The sequence below is a fragment of the Lycium barbarum genome, chromosome 3 (genome assembly GCF_019175385.1).
Source record: "Lycium barbarum isolate Lr01 chromosome 3, ASM1917538v2, whole genome shotgun sequence".
NCBI lineage: Eukaryota > Viridiplantae > Streptophyta > Magnoliopsida > Solanales > Solanaceae > Lycium > Lycium barbarum.
Window position 1 is genome coordinate 13,530,084 of NC_083339.1, and position 13,428 is coordinate 13,543,511.

General features: G+C 35.6%; 1 protein-coding gene across 1 annotated transcript; it reads right to left on the reverse strand.

Annotated features, from left to right (window-relative positions):
* Positions 1-7,846: 7,846 nt before the first annotated feature.
* Positions 7,847-10,315, reverse strand: LOC132630442 (L-type lectin-domain containing receptor kinase IV.1-like). Its single transcript, XM_060346009.1, has one exon. The coding sequence runs from the start codon at positions 9,989-9,991 to the stop codon at positions 7,982-7,984; it is 2,010 nt and encodes a 669-aa protein (XP_060201992.1). The 5' UTR covers positions 9,992-10,315; the 3' UTR covers positions 7,847-7,981.
* Positions 10,316-13,428: the final 3,113 nt, after the last annotated feature.

Sequence of the window (13,428 nt, forward strand, 5' to 3'; positions counted from 1 at the left end):
AACTTAACAATGATTCCTGCAAAGTTCAGAGTAAAATGGTTAAAGCTGGTAAAGTATATGATAAAATAATTGATAAAGTATGGAGTAAAGTGGTGGAATAGCCGTCTGGATTATGATGTTGGTGGTATCGTGACAGGCCAAATTCAGGACACGTAATCCTGATTTAATGCGCCTTCAATCTCGTCAACCTACAAAACAGGTATATAAAGTCATAAAATTATTGTGATAAAAAATAAATTAAAAGATAAGGTTGGAAGTAAAGCCGTATGGCTTTTGAGGCGAGGCCACAATGAGCCAAAGGATGTTTTTCTGCATGATTGATAGACTTGACTGTTGATCTCGCGGTTTTAGGTTCCTGCACTCAAAGAAAAATTCTTAGTTTTGGGAGGGGGAAGTTGATTCGTGTTGACTCGAAGCTTGATGTTGTTGGTGCTCCATTTGTCTTGTTTGTTTGGATCTTGTGATCTCCGTTCAAGCCTCGATAGATGAACAGTAGTGAAATAATTGAAGGAAAGTATTTCATTTGAAAGGTAGGTATGTAAGTATATGTATAAGGAAATGTAACTATACATATATAAGTTGTGAAATATGTATATGTAAATGTATGTATGTAAGGAAAGATATATATGTAAGCGTATATATATGTGAGTTGTAAAATATTCTGCCAACTTCAGATTGTGACACTTCTAAAGTAATTGATCTATAATACTTCCTGTCTAGTAGCCTTAATATTGTTGATATCCAACCGTTCTTTTGTCTATATCTTCTCAAAATATGCCCCAGTTTTGGGTTCAGAAGGGTATGCTAAATTTATGTTGTGGTGTGACCGAACCTTATATAGGTTGCCTACGTATCCGCCAAGGAATCAGGTCAGAACGTAGTTCGTAAGGTACATAAGGAATGGTTTGAAATTTAATAAAGGGACCGAACCCGATGTGGATTGCCTACGTATCCCACCAAGGGAATCAGGTTGGCGTAGTTCTGTTATATCTAGGGTAAAGGGTTTGTTGGATTTTATCTAGGGGTGACGGGTCTGTATGTTGATAGTCTTTGTGTAAGGATTTTTTTTTTTTTTTAATTTTCTGTTATAGCGCAACCGAACCCTATGTGGGCTGCCTACGTATCCCCCATGGGAATCAGGTCAGCGTAGTTCGTATGGTTCATAAAAATATGGTTTTTTTTTGTTATAAAGCAACCGAACCCTATGTGGGCTGCCTACGTATCCCCCATGGGAATCAGGTCAGCGTAGTTCGTAACGGTTGTTAAAGGAAAGGTTGCAAACTAGGTTGTCTTTCCTAATGTCTTCGTTTGATCTCTTCTTAGATTGCTAGCTTTCAAGCTTATGTTATCACCTATCGGCTATTTCAATTCTTTTGAGCGGAATCTCGTTTTGTCCCTAGTTTCGGGATGTATGTTTGTTTATTTGTTCATGTCACAATCGTAGAGTTGGCAGATTTGATAATTATAGTAGAAAATAGATGATTAAGGAAAATCAGAAATGCATTCATAGTTTTGCAATTCATGCCTCCACAAGATGAAGCAAAACAAACAAAAGTTTTGAGGCACGGTTTAAGCCTCAATTTTAAAATCGTGCTATCACAAAAGACTCCTGGAGTAGGAATCCAATTGTTCAATGTCTCTCCTGGTTCGGCATCCCGGATGGTCGGTGTCTCGGCGACAACATGGATCAACTTTTGGGAATAAAAAATAAAAGAAACGCAATAGTGCAAATGATGTCAGTCTCACAACATATCTAGGTAAAGTCATGATCACATAGAGTCAAGTAAGTCATGTAACAAATAATTCATCAAATAAAGTCAAACAAGTTGTCATGTAAATGGGTATATCAAACAATAACGCGTCCTAGTATGCATATGACCTCTTTGTGCCAGAGGTAGGCCTAACGTTTGTTTGAAGGGTAAAGTGTGCCATGATACGTCATCCCGTTGCTTTGATTAATTAAACAAATTCTATTTTCCCAAAAATAGAGTACAAAAGTTGTGTAATATTTATTACATATCAAATGAATACAACATAAAGTGTTTCCTAATCTAAGTAAAGTAAATACAATTTCCTATGTCTAAATTTCAGCTCCGTTTTGTGATGTCATTGATCCTCGTTATTCATTGTACTCCAATGCAAATCCATACCTGTCATAGAAACGTTAGTCATTCCCTCCTTCCTAAAGTTTAATTAATTAGAGCAAATAGTCAATATTTAGGCACAGTTACCCTTCAAACATGCATATAAAGTATGATTATTGTCACTTGGGTTCGTCAACCCGCCTGGACGTTTGGGTAAAGTCATCTAACGGGCTTAATACACCAAGGGTATTAAACCTCCTAGGTCATGAAATGTATGCTCTTAATAAAGGGTGTTGGTTTAGCTCTATCTTAGGCTGACTAAGAGTTGGCTTCCTATGACACAAGGTTCCCCCAAGCGGACAACTTGGGAGTGGAAAGTCCGTGGCCGTCAACTGCACCGCCGATCGACTAAATCCACAAGATCAATCCAACTAAAGGGATAATTTAGTAGTGCACGGGCGCGAACCGCGAAGCCGTTTCAAGTGTGTGAATATGTGTGAGTTTTCCAGGAGTGGAAGAAATATGAACGGAATGACAATTTATCAAAGCAGTAACACTTAGACAGTTTATATCAAACAAACAGTTTATATCAAACAAACAAATAATAGCATGTAAATAACAGTTAACAAATAAATAAAGTAAATAAAATAAGCAAACAAAGCCTATTTAAACTAAGTCCGTTATGGTTAGAACCTAATAGTCCCCAGCAGAGTCGCCAAGCTGTCACACCCCATTTTTTACCCGGAGGTTAAAATTAGAAGTACGACGTATTGGAGATTCCTGTTTTTTTTGTTTGTTGTTTTTAAGGAGTCGCCACCTAATTACTTATGGTGAATTAGGACACCTAAAGTTTATTAAAGTTATGTTTAAAGTTAACTCTGTTTAAGGTCTGCGAAACTTAAGATTCTAGGTAAGGGTTCAATTAGTCTAAAGGGAAGGTATTAGGCATCCTTTAAGACCCATTAACAATGGTTAACCGACCGGACTTATGATTAATTAGGCTAAATGTAAATATAATATTACAGGAAAAAGGAAAGTAATTTTATAAGTATGGCCAAAGTTATAGATAAATATGTAAGGATGCTATTTAAAATAGAACTTATAAAAATAATGATAATTCGTATAAAAGAGTGCTTTTAATGCTATTTTGAAATACGATTTATAAATGTTGTTAGAGTTTAAGACGAAAGTATAATAGCGTTATTTAAAGTAATACTTATAGAAAATAGTAATCGCATAAAAGAGTTTAGTTAAAAATAAACTAAAAGGAAAGCGGGATATGTAATGTTCGTATATGGAGGAAATGACTAAAATTTAAAAGAGTTATTTAAATAAAAAAAAAGTTTTTAAAGATTATTCTAGACAAATATGTATTTCAATATGGATTTGCTTAAGTGTTGGAAATAATCTAAGGTGAAAGAGTTGTTCGTTGAGTTAGTTTGCTTTTTGTTTCTTAGAATAAGCTAACCTAGTGTAAGATTTGGAGCGTTTTAAAAATTTCTAAAATAGAAAAGTATAATTTGGTTCCCTTAGTCAAAAGTATATAGTCATGATACTTTGAAAATCAATTATTCTAAAAGATAAATATTAATAAATAATTTCGACATAAACTAATGGAGCTAATTGTTAGTTTTCTCTTTGAATTAACTACCCACAACTAAACTGAAATCCCCAATGTTACTAAAGTTTATCTAAATTAGCAAACACAATGTTAATCATACAATACGCGTTAAATGCACATAAAAGAACAAAATAAAAAGGATGATGGAATAGATATAACGGAGATGGGCCCAACCCATCTCCTTGGACTGTTACGATTTGCTGATGGCTGGGCCTCGGCCCAGATTTCATTTTTTGTTTTTGCTGTGGACAGAGGATAGGAAAGGAGAAGATCCCGTTGGGCTATGGCCCAACACCAAATGCGGGAGATGATGAGTCCGAGAGACCCGTGTGCGATGTTCATGCATAAAATGAAAAGGAAAAGATTAGTATACGAACCATAAACGGATTCAAACACGCGAGATAGAACGAAAAAATGAAGCAGCCGATTATACGTATATGTCACGTATATTTTAGTATATCTCATGTATACATAGATATATAAACAACTGTAGGTGCATTGGAAGTATTCCAACCGGCTAATTAAGCTATTATGATCACAATCATAGTTCCCAAACAACAAACAAAACAACCCAGCAGATAGGGAGCACGGCAGATTAGCATTATTTGTTCCAAAGAGAAGATTCAAACATGAAGCAAGGCAAAACAGAACCTTCATCAGGGATTGATGATCAACAAAGGTGCGCAAACAACAGTTTTGTTTTCCCTGATAAGCAATCTCAATATTCTATTCTATTATAATTCAAATGGCTCAGCAAAAGAAAAGAAAATATGAGCACCAATGAAGGAGTCCATACAGAGATGAAGCCAGTTGAAGCTGGCTGAAAACTACAGCAGTTTTTTTTTTTTTAAAAAAAGGCAGGGACATCAATTCAATACTCCACAAGACATTTATCGAGCGGAGCAATCTATTCGCAATTTAGTGGCTTTAATTTAATCAGGAACTGCCTATAGCTATTCAACAGCTTCTAAGCAAGCAGGAGAAAAGATATTGAATAAGTAGAGTCGAAGTCATGGCAGCACACAAATATCTGGAAACAGCATAATGCAGCAAGGAGGTAAACATAACATACATGATAGATTGCTATAATTAGGATAGGTTAATTAACATATAGCATTCAAGAGGATGAAAGGGAAAACAAAGAGGAGGGACTGGAATATAGGTGAAACAACCCCCAATCATGAAAATTGAGCAGAAAGTTCAGCAACTTATTGTTCAGAGAAAGCAAAAAAAGAACAGTTTGAGAAGATTTATAACATGGGATGCATTAACATTTAGTCCCGACCCAGATATTATCAGCATAGTTTATATACTAAACTCATGTACATTTTTTTTTTTTTAAAGAGTGTGTGGTAGTGAATATACCCTGTATATCTGGTATATCACTGGACAGTCTCTAGAGAAGCCCAGACGATAAGGGCATAAACAGCCAGCTGAATCATGCTAAGGAGTTAACACTCGATGACCACATATAAACAGTACTAAAAAAAACAACAGGGCACACCTACCATGATGAAAGCAAACAGGCTTAATTTGGGAGCGGACTGATCTTTCATGCAACATATAGAGCAAACAGCCTAGACAGAAACCCATATTATTTCAAAAGTAATGGAAACTGGGTCTCGGACACACTAATTGGGTTCTGACCTTATGTGCATTAGACTTTGAGCAAGAGACTAATATCATTCTCAGAACAAAGATGACTAAATGAGACTGAGCCATACGATAATCAGGCTAAGCAAATCAAGAATATCACACTAAGCAGATGATGCCATTAAACTAAACTTAAGCATGGTCATTAAACCGAACAGAATCTGGACAATAAACACATAACTGGGCTGATTTCTGAACTTTGAACAAGGAAATTATGCTACTCTTTTAAACAGATCCTGATGTTAAGCATATCAAATATTAGAACCAATCGTTATCAAGAAGTCATCTAAACCTGAGCGTATTGGTTAATAACATGATTTTAAGACTATTATTACCAGTTGACATCTAATGCATCGAACCATACTTCAACAATAAGCATGCTTGAAACTGAGCATATAGCTATAGATTAACATTAAACAGAGATTCCTAATCAAACATATGAACGGATTTGACGCCCAATCTAAATCAATTATCAATCAAGTGACACGACTAGCACACCAAGCGGGCATGAAATTCATTGAATAAAATTAACTAGGACTAACTAACTTCAGAGAATCGACTCATATGAATACCCGATAGAGATTCAAGCCATATTTTCAGATGAAACACTGAATGCGCTAAATGAGCAGCAACCATTATTAAACGAAAAAAATGTAGCTTCCTATCTTTATGACCTCGGATATACAGAATTTTATCGCAACATCCAACTTGAAACTAAAAACACTTTAATCATGCAACCAAAAAAAATCACCGACACAGATAAGAGTTAGATCGAAACCAAAGGGAAAAAGAGGAGGGTGGCACTGACCTGCTTTGCGCGCAGTGAACTGAGGTCGTCGGGGTCTCGAATCTACACTCGAATGCGATGAACTCGAACCCGAAAATAGTCTTCCAAATCGAAAATTTTGATGGAATCGATTACTCTCTTCAAAGAGAAGTTTGGTTTGATTTTTTAAATAATCCTGAATGTAAGTGAAAGAATGATTCGAAACACACTGGGATTTGAACAGATTCGAAATCTAAAGTAACGGAAGGGTCCAAATGTTGAATGTGGTAAAATCTCCCCCCTTTTTCAGAACAATTCGTCCTAGATTTATAGGGCTTCGTGTGGTTTGAGAAAGAGAGGAGCGTGGACAGAGAGTGGGGGACAGCGACGAGTGGGAGTGGTGTCGGGTGAGTGGAGGCGGAGGAAAGGGGGAAAAGGAAGAAAGAGAGATGAAGAGGCGGAAAGAAGAAGCGGGAATGGAGGAGAAGAAGAAGGCGAAAAAAGAAGGAGAAAATGGAGGAAGGGAGATGGAGGCGGAAGAGATTGAGAAGAGAAAAAGAGGAGCATGAGGGATTAGGGTAGAAAAGTGAAGGGGTTGGGCTGGTCGGGTCGCGGAATTGTTTGGGCTGGTCCGTTTTGGGCTGGCCTATTAATTTAAATATGGGCTGATATAAATGTGGATTGGATATTAAAAATGTGGGTTGCTTATTCGGGTAGGGAAATAATATTGTATTTGTATTTTGGGCCATTAATTTAGCTAAAACTATTGGTCCTTCCTCCGCTATTCTAATTATTTCCGGGCTTTTAATTTAGTAAATAGTACAATATTTATTATAGTAATTAGTATATAGAAAGTAAGGATTTTACAAAGTGTTGCCTTGTAATTAATTTAACGAATCCGAACCTGAAACGAAAACGATGACTAGCTGTTCAAAATTTGTGGTAAAGTAATGCTCATAATGTTGAAAATAAAAGTAATGATATTAATAGTAGTAGTAATAAAATATTGTGACAATAAAGTATTTAGCTCGTCAGTAAATATAGAAACCCGAGTAAATTAAATAAAAGAGGGACAAAATTGGGTGTCAACAATAATCACAGGTAAAAAATCAAAAAACTTGAATTTTTAACAGCACCTTACAGAGCCTGCTCATGTAGAACATGATCCGGACCTGATCATAGAAAAGATTTGTTTAAGTGAACTAGCAGCCTATCCTCTGTATTGGGCTCACTCAACGATTGGAACAAAAGACACATTTGGTTGTGAATTCCCATATTGAAGGCATATATCTACATGTGTGTTTGGTTTAACATTGGCTGTTTCCATCATTGTGCTCCACCTAAGCTCGAATTGGCTAGCAGCCGACAAGATTCATGTTTTGCAATGTCAAGCTTGCTAAGAATGTCGTAGTGTACTGGTTTAAATACTTCTTGACTTCATCTGATTTTTGTTAATGCCAACATGGTTGTCGTGTGATATCTGCATATTTGTAGCTGAATAGGGTGTCAATCTCCAAAATATTGTAACACATTAGAGAAATTCTAGTGCAAGAGCTCACTAATTAAAGTCTAATTAAAAGTAGGAGTTAGACTGCTCTGTGGTTACAGTTATCCATTGTCAACAGGCAAAGACATGAAGTCAAAAAAAAAAAAAAAAAAAAAAAAAAGATAGGAAGATTATTATAAAGCCTTTCATGACAAGAAATTATTTCAAGTATCGAATACTGGAAAGGAGAAAAACGTTATAAGTATTCATCATAATCTACTCTAATTCATCAGTACATAATCCACCAAAACTAGGTTATATTTACCAGACTTAATACATCAATATTCCAACTAGAAATTCTATCCAACTCATCATGAATCATCGGCAATCAGAGAGGAGTCTGTTACGGATGGAGAGCAGGAATGTGCATTAACCGAAGAAGATGGATACGACTTGACAAAATCATCAAAACCTCCGCGATGGTCAAATGTTAGTCCAGCTGAGGAGACACCGAGTTCTGATAATTCTGGTAAGGCCACAACACCATCCAAGAACAACAAGATTTGTCGCATGGTTGGCCTAAACGAAGGCTCTGAATGAGAGCAGAACAAACCTAGCTTTAAGACCAACTCCACTTGCCCTGGAACAAAATCAATGCCTATGTTTGGATCAACAGCCTCAAGAATATTACCCCTATTCCAACACGAGAACACCCAATCGACCAAAATAAAATCATCGCCGTCTTGTCTTGGCTGTATCGGTCTCCTACCACAAGCAACTTCAAGCAAAAAAGCCCCAAATGAAAATACATCGGTACTAGGTGTTGCCCTGCCAGTTCTGGTATGCTCTGGTGCAAGGTAACCAAGAGTACCAACGACACGAGTAGTTTGAGGATCGGTCCCATGACCATATAGCCTTGCAAGTCCAAAGTCTCCTAGCCTTCCATTTACTTCACCATCCAACAAGACATTACTGGCTTTAACATCTCTATGAACAACTACATGGTCACATTCTTCGTGTAGGAAAAATAGTCCTGAGGCTACACCTCTAATAACTCTGAATCTTTGGTTCCAATCGAGGGTGAATCTTGGTTGGTCGTATAAATACTTGTCTAGACTTCCATTAGACATGTATTCATAAACCAAAAGTAACTCCCCTTTTCGCCTACAATAACCCAAAAGTGGTACTACATTCCTGTGTTGTATACGACCTATGCTTACAATCTCCGAAACAAATTCCTTCATCCCTTGTCTTGATTCATGAGATATCTTCTTTACAGCTATCTCAAGTTTGGTGATAGGCATCACTCCTTTGTAAACTTTACCAAATCCTCCAGCTCCCAATAGCTCCTTTTCTCTAAATCCCTTAGTGGCTTTGTACAAATCTTTATACTTGAACCTTTGCGGTCTATACTCGCGTTCCCAATCTTCAAGAAGTTCTTGATACTTCTTCCTTTTTACATAATAAACCAATATTGAGGTTGCTACAACAAGTGAAACCAAAGAGATCAGTGGGAACCCTATCATTACAAATCTTGATGCCCCTTTGCGCGCAAGACGAGGAAGATTAGGAAGTTGAGAGAGTTCTTGAGCTTTCCCATTTGTCTTGAAGCTCCATCCTAAGATATAATGATGTGTTGGGACTGAACCAGTTGATGATGAAAAACCAACATACATAATCTGATCAAGAATTGGTGAAAGATCATATTTCAAAGTCAAAAGTGGCCTAACTGGTTTTCCCACATGTAATGGAGCTAATGTTACATTAATTTGCTTATTACTGCCTTCATAATCAACCCAAACTTGCATTGGCTGGCCACTAATTAGAGTCAAGTTATGAAACAAACCAGTACCATCAAAATAACCTGCTGTTTTAGCTGCTACAGACTTCAATCCATTTATATCAATTCCAACATGATTGTTATCGACATCACCAAATTCGTCGCTAAAGATCGTATCGATCTCAATTCCAACAACCCGGTTTGATCTATTCCCATTATTGGTTGAGTTAAAAAGGCCAAGATAGTGGTTTGCCACAGCCCCCCGAATTCCTCTCTGTGGTACGATAATGAAAATTAGTCCATGACCATCCAAAGGTCGATTATCCGACCTTATGGCGAACACAAAGGTTGTAGAGAAAGAAAATGCATTACCATCTGGTTTATTCTTGAAATGAATTGGATTTGGATAGAAAGCATGGCCCTGATCTTGTACTGTAGAATTTGTTAATAGCAAAAGGCCATTGGATGTGACCTCTGCTATGCCATCCAAGCTAAGATTCCTTGATTGAAATCCATTGTAAATGAATGCATCAACTTCACAAGAAGCTGGTGCAAAATTAACTAAGAAGAGAGCTACTAGTATGAGAAGATTGAAGCACATTAGCAATATTCTTGATTGGGAAAATATTTTGACCAAATGAAGAAGCTTTGTTCTACTGTTTATACTTTATATAGCAAGAAATGCTAAGGTCTTAGGTTTAAATCTGAACGGAGACAAAAACACTAGATAAATGCACCTCTTTCAGGAATGAAAAAATGCTTTACTTTCATTTGGTATTTTGGCCTTCATATTCCTATCTGTCGAAGCCTTAGTGGATAGAATTACCTGATACATGAGCCTGTGAAATCAGTCGAGGCGCACAAGCAAGCCCGGACACCACGATTATAAACGTTTTTCTATGCAATCTAATTAATGAGATTTTGTACGTTCAGAGCCACAAAATGAGAAAATCAATAAATGGACAAAATGTACGAGCTAGGCTGTAAGTCTTCTATAGTAATCCAAAAATGTTAGTATTATTTTATATGCCAAGTCGTCTCAAGTAATCCAAAAAAAAAAAGTCATCTACCAAGTTGGTTCATTATACTTAACTAGAAATGGAATTCCAGAACCTAAACAATTCAGTTGAGAGTTTCGTGACTGGTTCAAGGGAAGGTCAACCAATGATTGATAGGCCATTCCCTCCCTATCGTACTAAAATTTGGACTGCATGGGAGGAAAGGTCTGTGTTTTCAACTAGAGACCTTTTCTTCAAATGTCATTAATATCAATTGTTTAAGCAAATGTAGTAAAACATCTAAACAATTAGATACGAAGGACTCAAACTAGGGAAGACATATCTTTGAAATTTCCTCATTTGATATAAATGAAATGGGTTGAACTTCAATAAATTATAAATTGATGATCGGTCTCTTTGATGCCTAACCACTCAACAGATATAGTACAAAATATTAACTACAAATTGATGACCCTTTTTGTAAGGTATCTGCAAGGTCTAAAAATAATAATGTCGGCAAGTTGCAAGAATTTAATTTCAAGTGCTACCGTTTTCATGTTTAGTGGAATTAGATTTATTACATACTCCCCGAGTTAACTTTTACTTGTCCAGTTTAAACTTTGCACATCATTTAAAAAACGATAATTCATATGGGTATTTTACCACAATATGCAAAGTAATTGATGTTTTATCGTAGGTCTTGAGAAATAATTTGTGGAATAAATAATTAATGTCAAGGAAAAACAAGGAAAAAAATAGTTTTCTCTTGATATGCGCACGCTAAAAGTGAAAAATGTATTTTTAATATAGTGAACAAGTAAAAGTAAATGAAGAGAGTAGTTCATTTTATTGAAAAACTTTCTAAGCCCTCCAGATAGAGGCTGATCTAATTTCTAACCTATGAGTTTACGAACTAAGTGACTTTTACGTATATTTTATACATGTATTAAGAAATTCATTAAATATCTAAAATTATTTTATAGTGAATTCAACTATTATTGTATACTAATTTGAATTCGCATTATGAATCCATAAACATTAAATTTTAGGCTGTCTAGTTGAATTTGTAAAGATTGAATGATTGGACCTTCAAAGGTACGGTGAAATATGTGTGATTTCTTCATCTTTAACCAGATATTTGAAACCTTAAAATGAAAAACTTTTTAATAGTAAGTGCTTCATTTCCCTTAATAAAATTTCCTGAATACATATTAGTCTTTTTCTTTTCTTTTTTACATACACAAAAAATTCAGATTAGTCTAGTTAACGTACTTTCTCTATTAATAGCTTGTTTGACTAAGTTTCTTGGACGCCACAAGCACTTGTTTTAGAAAATTAAGATGATTGACCAAAGCTTTTAGCGAAATAATATGTTTAATTATTTATTTTTTTTATAGAAACTAAGAGTTCACCAAATAGTATAGAGAATTAGATTCTCTATCTGTTTCCTCAAGTAAATAAGACAAGATATTTACGTGAAAAACTCCTTGCTCAAAGGATTAAAAGTCACGATCCACCGGAGTAGGATTTTAACTTCACTAAACTGAGCAACTTTCAGATTACAACCTCTTGCAACCTAAGAATTAAAACTATAAATTCCTCACCCCTTACAATAAATCTATTGTAAGCTATAAACCCTGACTAACTCTAGCCAAGCAACCAAACTAACCTTGACTAACTCTAGCCAAGCACCCAAAAACACACCTTGACTAACTATACCTTCGAATCATAATAACAAAGGTTGAAACCTTCCTACAATGACACTTCTCGAAAGTACAGTAGGATTGCAAATGAAGAACAAAATGACAAAGACTTAACAAACCTAGGACTTAAGACATCTTCAATTGTTGGGATCTGGTCGTTGATGAAGCTTTGTTCTTGGGAGCACTAAAGGAGCAGTGGCAGCTACACTTGAAAGAATGTGATTTTCTGATTTTGCAAGTGATAGGTTAAGCATTGTAACATGTTGTATATGTATTGGGGAGCATGTGAGAGTCACGTGAACATGGATGGATAGGGACATTTCATCTTTTAGTTTGGCATCTAGCAAGCTGCAGTTGTGCTACTGCGGTTCTGTCAGTCAGAACAATACTGCAGCTTTACAGCTGTATCGTTGATTGTACAATGCCTAGGGGACTTGATTGAGTACCTGGTCCCTCTCTGGTTCCTCGAATGTTTGTCAAATCATCAAAACACAAAATGGCATAACTTATCATTTTTCAAGCTAAAAAAAGTAGCTTTTTTTTTCAGAAGCGTTTCTAAAACTTTGGCCAAGCATAAATTAATGATCTAGCATTTACAAAAATATTTTTCAAAATGATTAGCCAACCACAAAATCTAAAAGTAATTTTTCAAAAAATACACTTATAATTAGAAATATTTTTCACAGATTTTGAAAGTTTTACCAAACAAACTATAGATTTGACAAGAAAATGAAGATTGAAAGGATGGCTCTTGGGTCATAATCAAGTTGAATTTCACGTTGATATGACCTTGTGATAGTTTATAAATCAGTCTATTCTAACTAGTACTCTCTCGGTCCCAATTCAAGTGTGTTAGTTTAACTGAACACGAAATTTAAGAAATAAAGATTTTTTTTTTGAATTTGTAAGCTTAAATTAAATATGTATGTAGTTTTTTAAATCTTGTGGTCTAAATTTACCAAAACTTATAGAATATAAAAAGAGACTCTTTTTTGGACATACAAAAAAGAAAATAAGACACTTAAATTAGGACCTGGGGAGTACTTTTTTAGTCATAATAAGTTGCATAAATGAATTAAAATGTTGACATGCCCGGAAGCACCCGCTATTACTTTTTCAAATTTAGCGGCAGAATGAGTCACAAATAAGTAAAATTATTATCTTCAGAAATTTGTTCTATGTGATGGCTGTCCAAATCACTTGCCCCTACATTTGTGTTATGAAATAATAATTAAAAAAATACAAATAAGATGCAGGATGGGGGGGGGGGGGGGGGGGGTGAGATTGACATACAAAATGAATTAATTTAGTTTCCTATTTATTAAAGAAAGGAAATT

Coding starts and splice junctions, on each gene's coding strand:
- LOC132630442 (XM_060346009.1), bottom strand. CDS start 9,991: ATGTGCTTCAATCTTCTCATACTAGTAGCTCTCTTCTTAGTTAATTTT.